This window comes from Carex rostrata, chromosome 7, assembly GCF_964058835.1.
Source record: "Carex rostrata chromosome 7, lpCarRost1.2, whole genome shotgun sequence".
In the NCBI taxonomy this organism is placed as follows: domain Eukaryota; kingdom Viridiplantae; phylum Streptophyta; class Magnoliopsida; order Poales; family Cyperaceae; genus Carex; species Carex rostrata.
The window spans coordinates 10,511,310-10,524,760 of record NC_135924.1 but is presented as its reverse complement, the minus strand read 5'-3'; the positions used below and the strand labels follow the sequence as shown (position 1 = coordinate 10,524,760).

The window sequence follows — 13,451 nt, the reverse complement described above, 5'->3', positions numbered from 1 at the left end:
AGATTATAAATTTGAAATCCGGATGAAAGATTTTTTCATAGATAATTAAATAGAAGTTGACAGATTAGAATTTTGTTTTTATATTCAAAAAATTTATATAGTAAATCCATCATTGCATGTAACGGTAAAGTAAATTGTATTAACTAAATCAAACTAACCTGTTTTAAAAATTGTATAGTTTAAATTAAATGCATGTAGTAATTAAATAAGAGGTGTCGATTGAAAATATTGATGTTTAAAGTATTTATAGGAAATATAATGTATCGTATGTATACAGAAATTGTTGATGTGTGTGTGTGTGTTCAAATTTTGCAATGAAATTATACTTTATTCATAATCAAATTTTGGTCTACTGAATAAAATAATGATGTTTGTATGGAAGCTTGCATATTGAAAATCTGACTGAAAAATGCTTTGTAAATATATCGAAGGACTATATGCATTCTAACTTTCCAATGAAATTATACTTTATTCATAATTAAATTTGACTAAAAATCTGATTGGAAAATATACTTTATTGAAAATTTGACTAAAAATATAGTAATATTGAAGGACTGTATACATTCTAACTTCCCAATTAAATTATACTTTATTCCGAATTAAATTTTGGTCCACTGAATGAAATAATATTGTTTGTATGGAAGCTTGCATATTGAAAATATGACTGAAAAATGCTTTGTAAATATATATAAAGTTAAAAGACTTAATTGATTCCATCTTTTGAGAATCTCAAAACAACCTATGCTTCATTTATATTGTGCAGTTGTCTATATTTAATTGTACATCTTTTTTTATTTGAGTACGATCAATAGTCATATACTCATATATATAGAAAGCATTTGGAGATATAGTAATCATCATTATTTTTGGGAAGGTACTTTTGGACTTAAAACAAGTCTTAATTTTCAGTGCGTGACACTATATATTGGGGGTTAAATCTAGAAATACGGAATACTGGTACACTCCATATCAACTACAAGAAACATGCAATAGATCCAATAAACCGTACATCAAGGATAACCAAGAAATTAGAGACAAATGCAATCTCTCATACAACCAGAGTAAACTGTAAAATTACTCTTTAGTCTTTATTATTATTATTATTATTATTATTATTATTATTAATAATTATTTTAAGAGTTACTTGCTACCCAAACAAACTGAAAAACCTAGACTAGTGTTAAGTTGTTAAATATTATAGATTTATCCCTGTGGATCGACATTCGACACTATTATACGGTAAGATTATGCGCTTGTAATCCGACAGAATAGAATTAGAGTAACTAAGTATATATTTTTTTATACTAAAAGTTTGTAGTACTCATTTGAAGTCCATCATCTATTCGCTATGGTGAGCATCAACTCACAAATCTTCGATTTATACTCATCCAGATCCACTGACCCGTTTCTGTCATGGTCAAACCGAGCGAACAAACCTTCATATAGATGCCCGAGCCCGTCACTGCTTAGCACAGCATCGTCTATGCCGAAGTGTGTCTCGATAACCCTAAGTTTCTTTAACTCACCCACCAACTCCGTGAAGGGAAGGAGGCCGTCATGATTTGAATCAAGGTTCTAAATAGCATTTATCGCGTCATAGCGGGAAGCCTACAAAAAAAGCTATAGCGAAAGCTATGCTACATAGCGTTTTTTTTTATAAAAATTACATTATATATTTGTACTAAATATCAACATTATCTAAGTCTCATAAAACAATAAATAACATCAAATTGATTAAAATATTATAATAATCATATTGAACCAATACAAAGTCCAAATTGCGACTCAAAATATCGATAGTAATACTATCATAAACTATTGATATTTTTCTATTTAAAATATATTCAGCATCATGACATAATCTATTTTTTTTCTATTTAAATTTTAAAATAACCTAGACATTATGGCATAATTAACTATCTTAATCTATTTAAAATATTCAAACTACCATATAGTAAGTATCATTTTGTTTTAAAAAATATCTTAATATATTCAATCTGAGTCTTTATTTAAAGTCCATATAAATTGAAAGGAAACAAAAAATAACTCATGTTGCATAGCACGCTGCAGCTTCCTTATTTGATTTTGTTTGATGGATCTCTCATTTAATAATTAATAATTTAATATAAAGCTTAGTACATCAATTGCAAAAATAAAATCACGGTTAAAATCCAATCTGAGCCTTTATTTATAAGTTAATATAAATTGAAAAGAAAAAAAAAACAGCTCATGTTGCATAGCGCGCGCTATTTGCGGTACACGTTATGCTCTATAGCGGACCGCTATAACATCTATAGTGTCCGTAGCTCAAATAACACGTTTTGATGCCATAACTTAGCGTTTAAGATCCAAAAATGCTATAGCGCAACTATAGCGGCACTATTTAGAACACTGATTTGAATCGATGGCCGTGAATCGCTCTTCACAGATTTGGTAATTTTAATTTTAATTTAATTTTAAGTATGAATTTAATTTTAATTATGAAACATGGGATAGAGATTGGAGGCACTTGTAAGTTGATAACCCCTTGTTTGGTACCGCAGCCCCCCTTTTTCTTCCACTTGCCGCTGCGGTTTTTCTTTCTCATTGGCCATTGCATCGCTGTTACGTGGGACCCACTCCCACTTGGAAATCGGATTGATGATTAAGTATGAATTTAATTTTAATTTTAATTATTAATAAAAAAATTTTAATTCGAGATTTAATTTTTCTATAGTAGCCTCGGGGTTTTTTTTATATATATTTGAACAAGTTATTACAAAAACTAAAATTTTTGACTCCAGATTTAATTTTTGAATAATTATAACCTCAACCCTGTCCCCCCATTTAACCCCGCACTCTCTCTCTCCAAATTAACTCCCTTAATTGTCTTTTATCCCCGCACTAATTCCTCTAAGAATTTCCATTTATCCCCGCATTAATTACTGCCCTTTAATAACAATCCCCGCATTAATTAACAATCCCCACATTAATTATACTGTCCTCTAATAACAATCCACGCATTAATTATACTATCATTTAATAACAATTCCCGCTAATAAATATTAATCTGTTTATTGATGTTCAAGAAAGTATTTATCATTATTCTGACAAGTATTTATCCTTATGTCTGAGAAGTATTTATCATTGTCCCTGACATGATAATACTTTGATTTGATTAAACATTACTTATTGACAAGTTCAAGAACAAAGTTCAAGAAAGTATTTATCGTTGTTCTGACAAGTATTTACGATTATATATGGAAAGTATTTATCATTGTCACAGATGTTTTACTGTAAGTTGCAATTATGTCTGAGAAGTATTTATCCATGTAACATATAGTATTTATCCATATATCATAAAGTATTTATCCTTATGTCTGAGAAGTATTTATCATTGATATTGTACTAAAAGTTGCAATTATGTCTGATAAGTATTTATCCATGTAACATATAGTATTTATCAATGTATCATAAAGTATTTATCCTTATGTCTGAGAAGTATTTATCATTGGGTGAGGGGATTGTTTATTTAATGGTCCCCAGTTTTGCGGGGACAATCCAGAAAAAAAGGGAAAATTTGTGCGGGGATAAATGGCAAGTATTTATGAGGGGATTGCTTATTTAATGGTCCCCAGTTGTGCAGGGACGATTCAAAAAAAAAGAAAATTTTGTGCGGGGACAACTCATGGGTTGATTTATTTTTTCCTAAATAGAGATCATTGCATAGGGATTAATACTTTGCGAATTCAAGATAAATACTTTGATGCTTCAAGTTAAATACTAACAGTTTCTGCGGAGCATTAATGACTGGGCGGTCCCCCCCATGATATTTTTGGCAGTTTGTGCGGGGTTTTTTGCGGGGATAGACCTGCGGGGATTGTTATCAGGGTCCTTAATTTTTCTACAGTAGATTCGTGCTATTTTATTTAATTAGAGTTATCGTCTGGGCTTCGTTTTAGAATGAAAAAAGAAATACAAAATTTGGCAGATTTTAAACAAAAATACATTTTTTGAAATGATAGCATTATGTATAATAAAAATAATAATATGATAAAAAGTTCCTATAAAAGAACACAAAAAGGGTGGTGTTACTCCGAGTATTTACCGTATAGATATAACAAATGCTTTTCTTTTAAATAAGAAGAGAAGCACGTGAAAAACGAGCTTTCTAATCCAATGTTGTAAATAACGGTATGCGGTCGTCGGATGGACATGGTACTGCTAAGCAATTAATCAGAAATAATCGAAAATAATTAACCGATTAGTCGAGAAAATTCATGACGGTTTGATCACTGCCAACGACTAATCGGCCGATTAATCGGCCTAAACGGACGTTTTTTACAACACTGTTCTAATCAGGATAAATGAGAATAGGAGTGTGACCGTGACGGTTGATGATACGGAGGATATGGGTGATGACAAGGCTAAAAGTTTAAAAACTTAACCCTCTTTCAGGGGAAATCACATCCTCTCTAATACCTAATAAGGAATATTTTACAATGATTAGATCTGGACCGTTCTTTTTAACTTGGCACGAATCTCAAAGCCCAATAATACTGCCCCTATGGTGACCCGAATGACCGAATTCCAAACCGGTTGAGATTTCATCTCAAACAGTAAAGTGAGGGTAATCCTCTATAATACCTAGAGGATATAGATTCCTTTCACGGGCCGACCCAAAATTTTCTTCAGGGGGAGAAAAAAAATATCGAATTGGGTTTAAACCCTCTTAACTAATTAAGTATTTGATAAAAAAATAATGCTTTATCTTATACTTTCTAATACCTTGACTTGTAATTTTTTATTTTCTAACTTATAATTATAATTATCAATCATAATTCAAAAAAAATATTTTAATTTTAACTCTAGATTTAACCCGAATTACAAATCAAACATTCAGAAGGAGGCAAAAAAATTTTCAAGGGAAAGCAAAGTCGATCAGAATGTTCAGATCTCCACTAAAACTCGAAATCCAGAGGGGACAGCTGCTCCCTGGATGTACATTGGTCCGCCCCTGCCCTCTTCGTATATATTTTTGTATTTTATAATAATAATTTGTAATAATGTTTCTTGATTATAGGAACAAATTGCTGTGAATACTTGGAGAGATACAACGATGGTTACTTGATTACGTAAATTGAGATGGCATTTGGGATAAACATTTTTTTTTTAGAAATGTATTAAATTTATTGTTGGGAAGGAGATGTGACATTTTTTTTTCCCATTTCCACGCGCATTTTTAAAAGATTGAAGGTCTACAAGTTTAATCTCAGAGATTGAAATTTGAAGAAGTCCAAGCATTTCTTGAGCTCCTTCAGCATTCATAGAAAACCTGCGTCAATGCAAAAATAAACATAATCATTTATACAAAAAAATATTATATTTGTAAAAATAAAACATTTTAGGGTGGAGGATAAAACATAAGAGCATGGGGTTCTATTTATGGAAATTTTTTGAAACCATAAATAAAAAATAATATTTTATCAAACCAACTTGATTGCCATTTCAGTCCGAATTCATTTTTTGGAACCGAAATGTCATTTCAGTCCAAGTCATTTTCACAGATTTTGATAAAAAAATAGTAAAACTTATGAAAACACCTCGGACCGAAATAATATTTCGGTCTCGAAAAAAAAAAATTCAGACCGAAATGATATTTCAGTTCTTATAGTTTCTGTAAAAATCAAAACAATTAAATTGGTTTGATAAAATATTATTTTTTATGTATGGTTTTAAAAAAAAATTCCTATTTATGGCAACGAAAAGATGCAGAAAGTGGTCCTGACAAGATGATAAGAACGACTCTAAAATAGACCTGCGTTTCCTTTTCAAAATAATAGCTCATATTAACTCCGGCATCTAAATTTTTAATTATCTTTTATGGAAATTGAAGCTATAATTTTATGTTCATTTATCATATGTACTAAATCTACGATTCTCTTAATGTAGATAGTTAAGATCAAGAATTTTTTTTAGAAACCATACATAAAAAGTAAAAAATTATCAAACCATAAGAATCGAAATGTTATTTCGGTCTGAATTTTTTTTTTTTCAGGACCGAGATGCAATTTCTGTCCAAACTATTTTCACAGATTTCGATAACAAGATGAAACACCTCAGACCGAGATATCGTTTCGGTCCCCGAAAAAAAAATATTTCAGATTGAAATGACATTTCAGTTCTTATGGTTTCTGTAAAAACCAAGACAATCAAGTTGGTTTGATAAACTATTTTTTTTTTATTTATGGTTTCTAAATTCTTTTCTAAGATCTAGTCCTATGTATGACTCGGTCAATCTGAAATTTCATTTCTCGTATCAGCTTCCACAGTGCCAGTGCCAGATGCCTACACCTGAATAAAAAAAAAAATGTGTGTGTTTTTTTAAAGGAAGTTATTCATTTGTTTGTCTCACACCATCTATTGCAAGTGTGGGCTCAGATCATCTCCATCAGTACTCATTACAATATATTTTTTTAGATAGTCGCGAACAGATTTGGGCTGTTTTCTTATATTGTTTGGGCTTTAAATGAACAAATCCAAAATCTCGAAATTTAAATTTTGGGCCAGATGTAATGAGGGCCATGACAATCCACCTTATTCTAACTATTTTAATAAGATCAACGAAAGGTTAGGTTATGCTCTTGCGAGATTGGAATGAAAGAAAATCACAAAATGTGCTCAACTATATATTCATCTATTTAATTATTACGTGGTACACATTTTGGTATAAACAAAAACGACCATAGTGGTAAGCCCAATAATATTATACATCTAACGGGCCTAATGGGCTTACTATTTCAGTCCCCCGTCGTTAACCAGAGCGAACGACGCGCGCTTCCGGTTCTATTATAAGCGACAGAAGTTTCTAGTAAGTCGACGTAAAATTCCTTCACGAATCCAATCAAAACACTCCACGTGGAATAATCGCAGCAAATCTAAAGCGTCGATTTCGCCACCCAGCCAATCCTACGGTCCCATCCCGCAACATCCGGTTGCTCTTATGGTGGAACCCGCAATGGGACCCATTGAAATCATTCCCTTTTTTCCCCACGTCGAACTCCGCACCTTCACCCAGTAATAATCCTCCACGTGTCTCGTTACTAACCTGAATCGTCCGATGATCCACATGGCTTGATCAACTTAAACTCCACGGCGTTATTCAATCTACGGCAAGTCCACTTCCAAGTCCTCTCTCGCCTTCTCGTATTTTAAACCCAAACCCCAGCCACCTCTTCTCAGACACACACACACACTCTCTCTCTCTCAGATCTCAGTTGTGAATTGTGATCCATTTCACGATCGCCATGCGAAAGTGGGCGTTCTCTCTTCTTCTCCTTCTGGTTCTTCTATCAACGCTCTCCGATCAAGGTGACGTAATTCAGAAATTTGCAATCAATCTGGGCTTGTGCGGGGGTTTAAGTACTTTGACGTGATCTGTTTTTCTTTTTGAGATTTGAGGTGAATTTGATCTTGTCGATTTGGATTTTCAGGTCAGAAGTTGCGTGCAAATGCAGAGGAGAGGGAAGACTCAGATGAGGTAGCTGATCTGCCAAAAGTGGAAGATAAGCTCGGTGCTGTACCCAATGGATTGTCCACGGATTCTGAAGTCATCAAGAGGTTTGCATTTAGTTTTGAGCCTTACAATTTCTTCGTTTCTGGTAGTCTAATGCTGGTTTGATCTCTGAGTGAGTGATGGATTACAGTTCTTTTGTGTTTCATTAGGAGTTTTTTGGGTAAAAATGTAGAATCTTATGGAACCGTCTGACATGTTAAACGTTTTTGAAATTGGTTTTACACAATTCCAGTTCTGGCCCTTGCAATTTAGCAAGATTTGTAAAAAAAATTCTTAATAGTTGTATTCATTTTGAGCGAAAGTTTCTCTCAGTTTGAATCATATCTAGTTATCTACAGCTTGAAATTGATATTTCCATTGTTTCTATTTCCAGGGAGGCTGAGTCAATCTCTAGAAAGAATCTTAGAACCCATGCAGAAAAGTTTGAATTCCAAGCTGAAGTGTCTCGGCTTATGGATATCATCATCAATTCCCTCTATAGCAACAAGGATATTTTCTTGAGAGAACTCATCTCCAATGCATCAGATGTATGTGCTCTCTCTCTATATATCAGCATCTCTCTCTCTTGATTTGTGATTTGTGAATTTCACATACTTATTTGTATTGTACAGGCATTGGACAAGCTCAGGTTCCTTTCGTTGACAGATAAGGAGGTCCTGGGTACGGGTGACGATGCCAAGCTTGAAATCCAGGTAAATTAGCATGTAAATATGATTTTTTTTTTGTGCTGCTTTGAGTTATTTACTGCTTATTAAACTTGTTATTTATGTTGAATTGCAGATTAAATTGGATAAGGAGAATAAGGTCCTTTGTATTCGTGACCGAGGTATCGGTATGACCAAGGAAGACTTGATCAAGAACCTTGGTACCATTGCCAAATCTGGAACTTCAGGTATTGACAGTTGCACAGTTTATATCAGTTTTTAATATATTATTTTTGCCTTAGAACATTCATTGGTGGAAATTTCCAATAATTAAAAAAAAAAAATTTCTAATGACTTGTTGCAGTTTTTCATAAATGCATACAATATATCTTTTGCACAAAACACTGATGAATTGTTGTATTTAAATAAAATGCTCATAGATAACATTATTCCAAGTGGGGGAAACATAAGAAATGTCCAGTTTGCCAATCAGCGTAACTTTAACTCATTTAATAAGTTGTTTACTTTTATCATGTACAGCATTTGTTGAGAAGGTGCAAAAAGGAGGTGATCTCAACCTCATTGGGCAATTTGGTGTGGGTTTCTACTCTGTGTATCTTGTTGCTGACTATGTCGAGGTTATCAGCAAGCACAATGACGACAAACAGTGAGAAAAAGTTTTAGATGATCCTTCAGTTTACATATCTGTTTTTCAATTATGTTAACACTAAATTATTCTTGTCTTATGATGTCAGGTATGTATGGGAATCCAAGGCTGATGGTTCATTTGCAGTATCTGAGGATACAGAGAATGAACCCCTTGGTCGTGGTACTGAGATAAGATTGCATCTCAGGGAGGAAGCCAAGGAATATTTGGAAGAAAGCAAATTGAAGGTAACCTTTTCTTCTCATTTTATGATCTCAAGGCTAAAGTGTTATAGTTTAACTCTATCATAAATGAATCTTGTTTTTGTTGCTATTCATCAGGACCAACACTGATTTCCTCTTTTGTGTCTTTCTTACAGGATTTGGTAAAGAGGTATTCTGAATTTATTAACTTCCCTATTTACTTGTGGGCAAGCAAAGAGGTTGATGTTGAAGTGCCTGCTGATGAAGATGAATCCAGTGAGGAAGAGGAATCATGTATGTACCAGTAGTCAGCATCTGTAGCTTATTTTAGGAAGTTTTGAGTAGCTGTTGTCATTAACAATTTTGCTTTTCTGGATTAGCCGAGGAGAAAACCACAGAGGAAGAGGAAACGGAATCAGAAGAAGAAACCGAGAAGAAGCCCAAGACAAAGACAGTCAAGGAGACAACCTATGAATGGGAGCTATTGAATGATGTCAAGGCCATCTGGCTTCGCAATCCCAAGGACGTAACTGATGAAGAGTACACCAAATTCTACCACTCTTTGGCTAAGGTACTGTTTTGAAACGTGGCAGCAAAAGAGAGTAAGAAAAACAATGGAGTGTGCATGGTTTTGTTCCTTTTGACCTTTGATTTTGAAATATATTTTCTTCTTTGGATAGGATTTTGGAGATGAGAAGCCAATGGCATGGAGTCACTTCAGAGCTGAAGGTGATGTGGAATTCAAGGCACTTCTCTTTATTCCACCAAAAGCACCTCATGACCTGTACGAAAGCTACTACAACAATAACAAAGCCAACTTGAAGTTGTATGTTAGAAGGGTCTTCATTTCTGATGAGTTTGATGATCTCCTTCCCAAGTGGCTCAGCTTTTTGAAGGTACACTGACGTGCTTGTGCAACTTGTACTTCAATATTACCCTTGCTAGCCTTGACCGGTGACACCAATGCAAAATAGATATGGTTTTCTCATGAGCAGACAATAATTTGATCTCGGTTGTCTCATGCAGGGTATAGTTGACTCAGACACATTGCCACTTAATGTCTCAAGAGAGATGCTTCAACAGCACCACAGTCTTAAGACAGTCAAGAAGAAGCTGATCAGCAAGGCTCTTGACATGATCCGCAAGCTTGCACAAGAGGACCCAGATGAGTACTCCAACAAAGACAAATCTGGTATGTTACTAATTTTGTAATCTTATGTTCAAATTGATAATATATCTTAGTTGTGGTTTCTGAAGTAGAAATGGTTTTTGGTTGTTAGATGAGGAGAAAGCTGAACTAGAAGAGAAGAAGGGACAGTATGTCAAATTCTGGAATGAATTTGGCAAATCAATCAAGCTTGGTATTATTGAAGACGCTCACAATAGGAACAAGCTTGCCAAGCTCTTGAGAATAGAAACGTGCGTTACTTTATTACTTCTCTCTTGTCTGTCTATGAAATAAATGAACCCATATTTATGCAGTCGGTATTAAGAATTGGATTTGGCACTTTATTCTTGCAGATCAAAATCAGATGGGAAACTCATTGGGCTTGATGAATACATCTCGAGAATGAAGTCTGGCCAAAAGGAGATCTTCTATATAACTGGATCTACCAAGGAGCAGCTGGAGAAGTCTCCCTTCCTTGAGAGGCTCACCAAGAAGAACTACGAGGTAAGAGCACCAAACCAGTTATTTCGACACTTTGCCTATTATGCACGAATTAATATGTAAACTGAAGGATGGATTTGATCACAGATATTTCTTCCTTTTCTGGTTTCTGCTTGGATCTTTGATTTCGTCCTTTATTTCTCAAGCTTCCATACGAGCTATTTGTTAGGAACAAAAGCATTAGAAAGAGGATACTAAAATCCAGAATAAATGAAAATAAATATCACAAACTGTTTCAAATGAATTGCATTAACTTCTTGAAATTTGGAACAGGTGATATTCCTCACAGATCCGGTCGACGAGTACCTGATGCAGTACCTGATGGATTATGAGGACAAGAAGTTCCAGAATGTGTCAAAGGAGGGGCTTAAGCTGGGGAAGGACTCAAAGCTCAAGGACCTCAAGGAGTCATTCAAGGAGCTGACAAACTGGTGGAAGGATGTGCTGTCGAGCGAGAATGTCGACTCAGTCAAGCTCAGCAACCGCCTTGCCGACACCCCCTGTGTCGTCGTCACTTCCAAGTATGGCTGGAGTGCAAACATGGAGAAGATCATGCAGTCCCAGACCCTGTCTGACAACAAACAGGCTGCCTATATGAAGGGCAAACGTGTGCTTGAGATCAACCCCAGACACCCCATCATTAAGGAGCTCAAAGATAAAGTTGCTCAAGATTCTGAGGTATGCGTCTAGATTTAATAATATAGTCCCTTACACACACACACAGACACACACATTGTGCAGTCCTGGTGTTTATACAATTTACCCCTCTAGTGACCTGTTTATATTGGGAAGCTTGGAGGTAAAATCATCTATAATCCTGAGGTAGAGAACATGTATGTTAAAACAGAAGTAATGGGCTTTTGCTAAAAGAGCATGTTTATTGCCACAAAGTAGCAGAAAAGCCCGCCTTTTTGCAATGAAATGTGAGAAAGCCACTTTGTATCAAAAAAAAAATATAACTTTTTTGTTCTCTTTTTTTGAAAGCGTTGAAAATATCATAGATACATCTGGTGGTAGAGCTACTTAAACGATATTTAGGTTATTTCAATAAAAGCCCAGATATTATGAACTGAACCACTGAAAATTTCCCTGCCTCCATTCTGAATACATATCTTACTGTATTGGTGTAATTTTGATATGCCCCTCTGAAATCTGAGAAGTATCAACAGGTTCTCTTCATTCTTGTAACTTGAATTACTCTCGCACATGAAAGACCTCTCCTATTAACAGTATTTCTTTCTGAACCTTTCAGGATGTAAACATAAAGCAAACAGCTCGGCTCATTTACCAGACAGCTCTCTTGGAGAGTGGTTTCATCTTAAATGACCCGAAGGAGTTTGCCTCAGGCATCTACAAGTCAGTGCAAAAGAGCCTTGACATTGCTGATGCAACTGTCGAAGAAGAAGATGAGACAGAGGAGACTCACGAGTCTGATGAGAAGGCATCGGAGGGTGCTGCTGATGATTCCTTGAAGGATGAGTTGTAAACCTAATTTTGTATTTTTTTTTTCCACTTGACTTTAAGATATTATGCACTGCTGTAGACTTTTTTGGGTTTGTATGTAGTTAGATTATATTCAGCTGCTGTTTCTAGAAAAAGAGAACTTATAAAAATGGTGGTTGATAAATTTTTTTGTGTTATGTATTCATGCATTCTGTTTGCCACTATCTTGAAATAATGTTGCAGTATCCTAAATCAAAGTAATACCTACCAAAGGCTGACAGCACCCGCTAACAAAAATACTACTGGTGACCTTGATTACAGTTAGCTCAGCACTGTTTCAAAAGGATATGCAGTACCAGTAACTAAGTGTTAACATTTTATATAGTAAGCACGTATGTATGCTAAATAATTTATTTTTTACAATTTTTGTATAATTGTGTAAAAAAAAATCATTACTAAAGATAAATAAGAACATCTCCATAAAGGTGCATTGTACTAAGTGCATTGTACTAAGAGAAGGGATCTACTTACACTCCTTTTTTTTATGATACTAGACCACACTATATATTTTCAAAGGTCAAACAGTCGATCCAACCAGTTCAGCATGATAGATATGTTAAAATGTGCTTGCGGATCAAATTTTATAGTTTTTTTATATTTTTTTACTATTTATTAAGATGGTACAAAAATTCAATGGTCTGAATATAGTGATTTTGTTAAATAATTAATAAATAGTAAAAAATTTGAAAAAATGTAAAATTTGCTCTGCAAACACATTTTAATATATTCATTATGTTGAACGGTTTAGATCGACTATTTGAAATTTGAAATTCAGTTTAATCAGTTGGTCAGTAATTTCAAATTTTATATTTCTGCAATTTTCAACTGCAAACTAATTACAAGCTGACGCGGCATATTTAGACAAATTGTTAATTTAATATATGATTATAAAATTAGTAATTGCTTCATGTTCGTACAGTTGAAATTATAATTGTAACGTCAACCATTTACAATTATTTTTGCAACCGATGAAGGTGCATTGTCCGGCTATTGAGATTGGTAATTCTTACAGGAGCCAAGTCTTTTTTCTTCTAATATGCAAAACAATAAACCTTTCTTTTTACGAATTCACATCCCCTCAGGTTACCTGACTGAGTACAATTAAATTTGACGGTCAAAGATTGGAATTTTTAACTTGACACGAATCTCAAAGCAAAAATAATACTGCCCCTGTGCTCTGTCATCCGAACATGCACCAGCCGATATTAAATCTGGGCCGTCCGTTTCAATT

General features: G+C 34.2%; 1 protein-coding gene across 1 annotated transcript; it reads left to right on the top strand.

The window, feature by feature from the left end:
- The first annotated feature begins 7,155 nt into the window (after positions 1 to 7,155).
- Positions 7,156 to 12,344, top strand: SHD (Chaperone protein htpG family protein). Its single transcript, XM_078304815.1, has 15 exons — positions 7,156 to 7,350; positions 7,473 to 7,599; positions 7,929 to 8,082; positions 8,167 to 8,247; positions 8,336 to 8,447; positions 8,740 to 8,866; positions 8,955 to 9,093; positions 9,225 to 9,342; positions 9,429 to 9,619; positions 9,729 to 9,944; positions 10,075 to 10,240; positions 10,329 to 10,467; positions 10,570 to 10,720; positions 10,991 to 11,395; positions 11,970 to 12,344. Exons 1-15 carry the CDS (start codon positions 7,287 to 7,289, stop codon positions 12,201 to 12,203), a joined length of 2,424 nt encoding a protein of 807 aa, XP_078160941.1. The 5' UTR covers positions 7,156 to 7,286; the 3' UTR covers positions 12,204 to 12,344.
- The last annotated feature ends 1,107 nt before the right edge of the window (positions 12,345 to 13,451 follow it).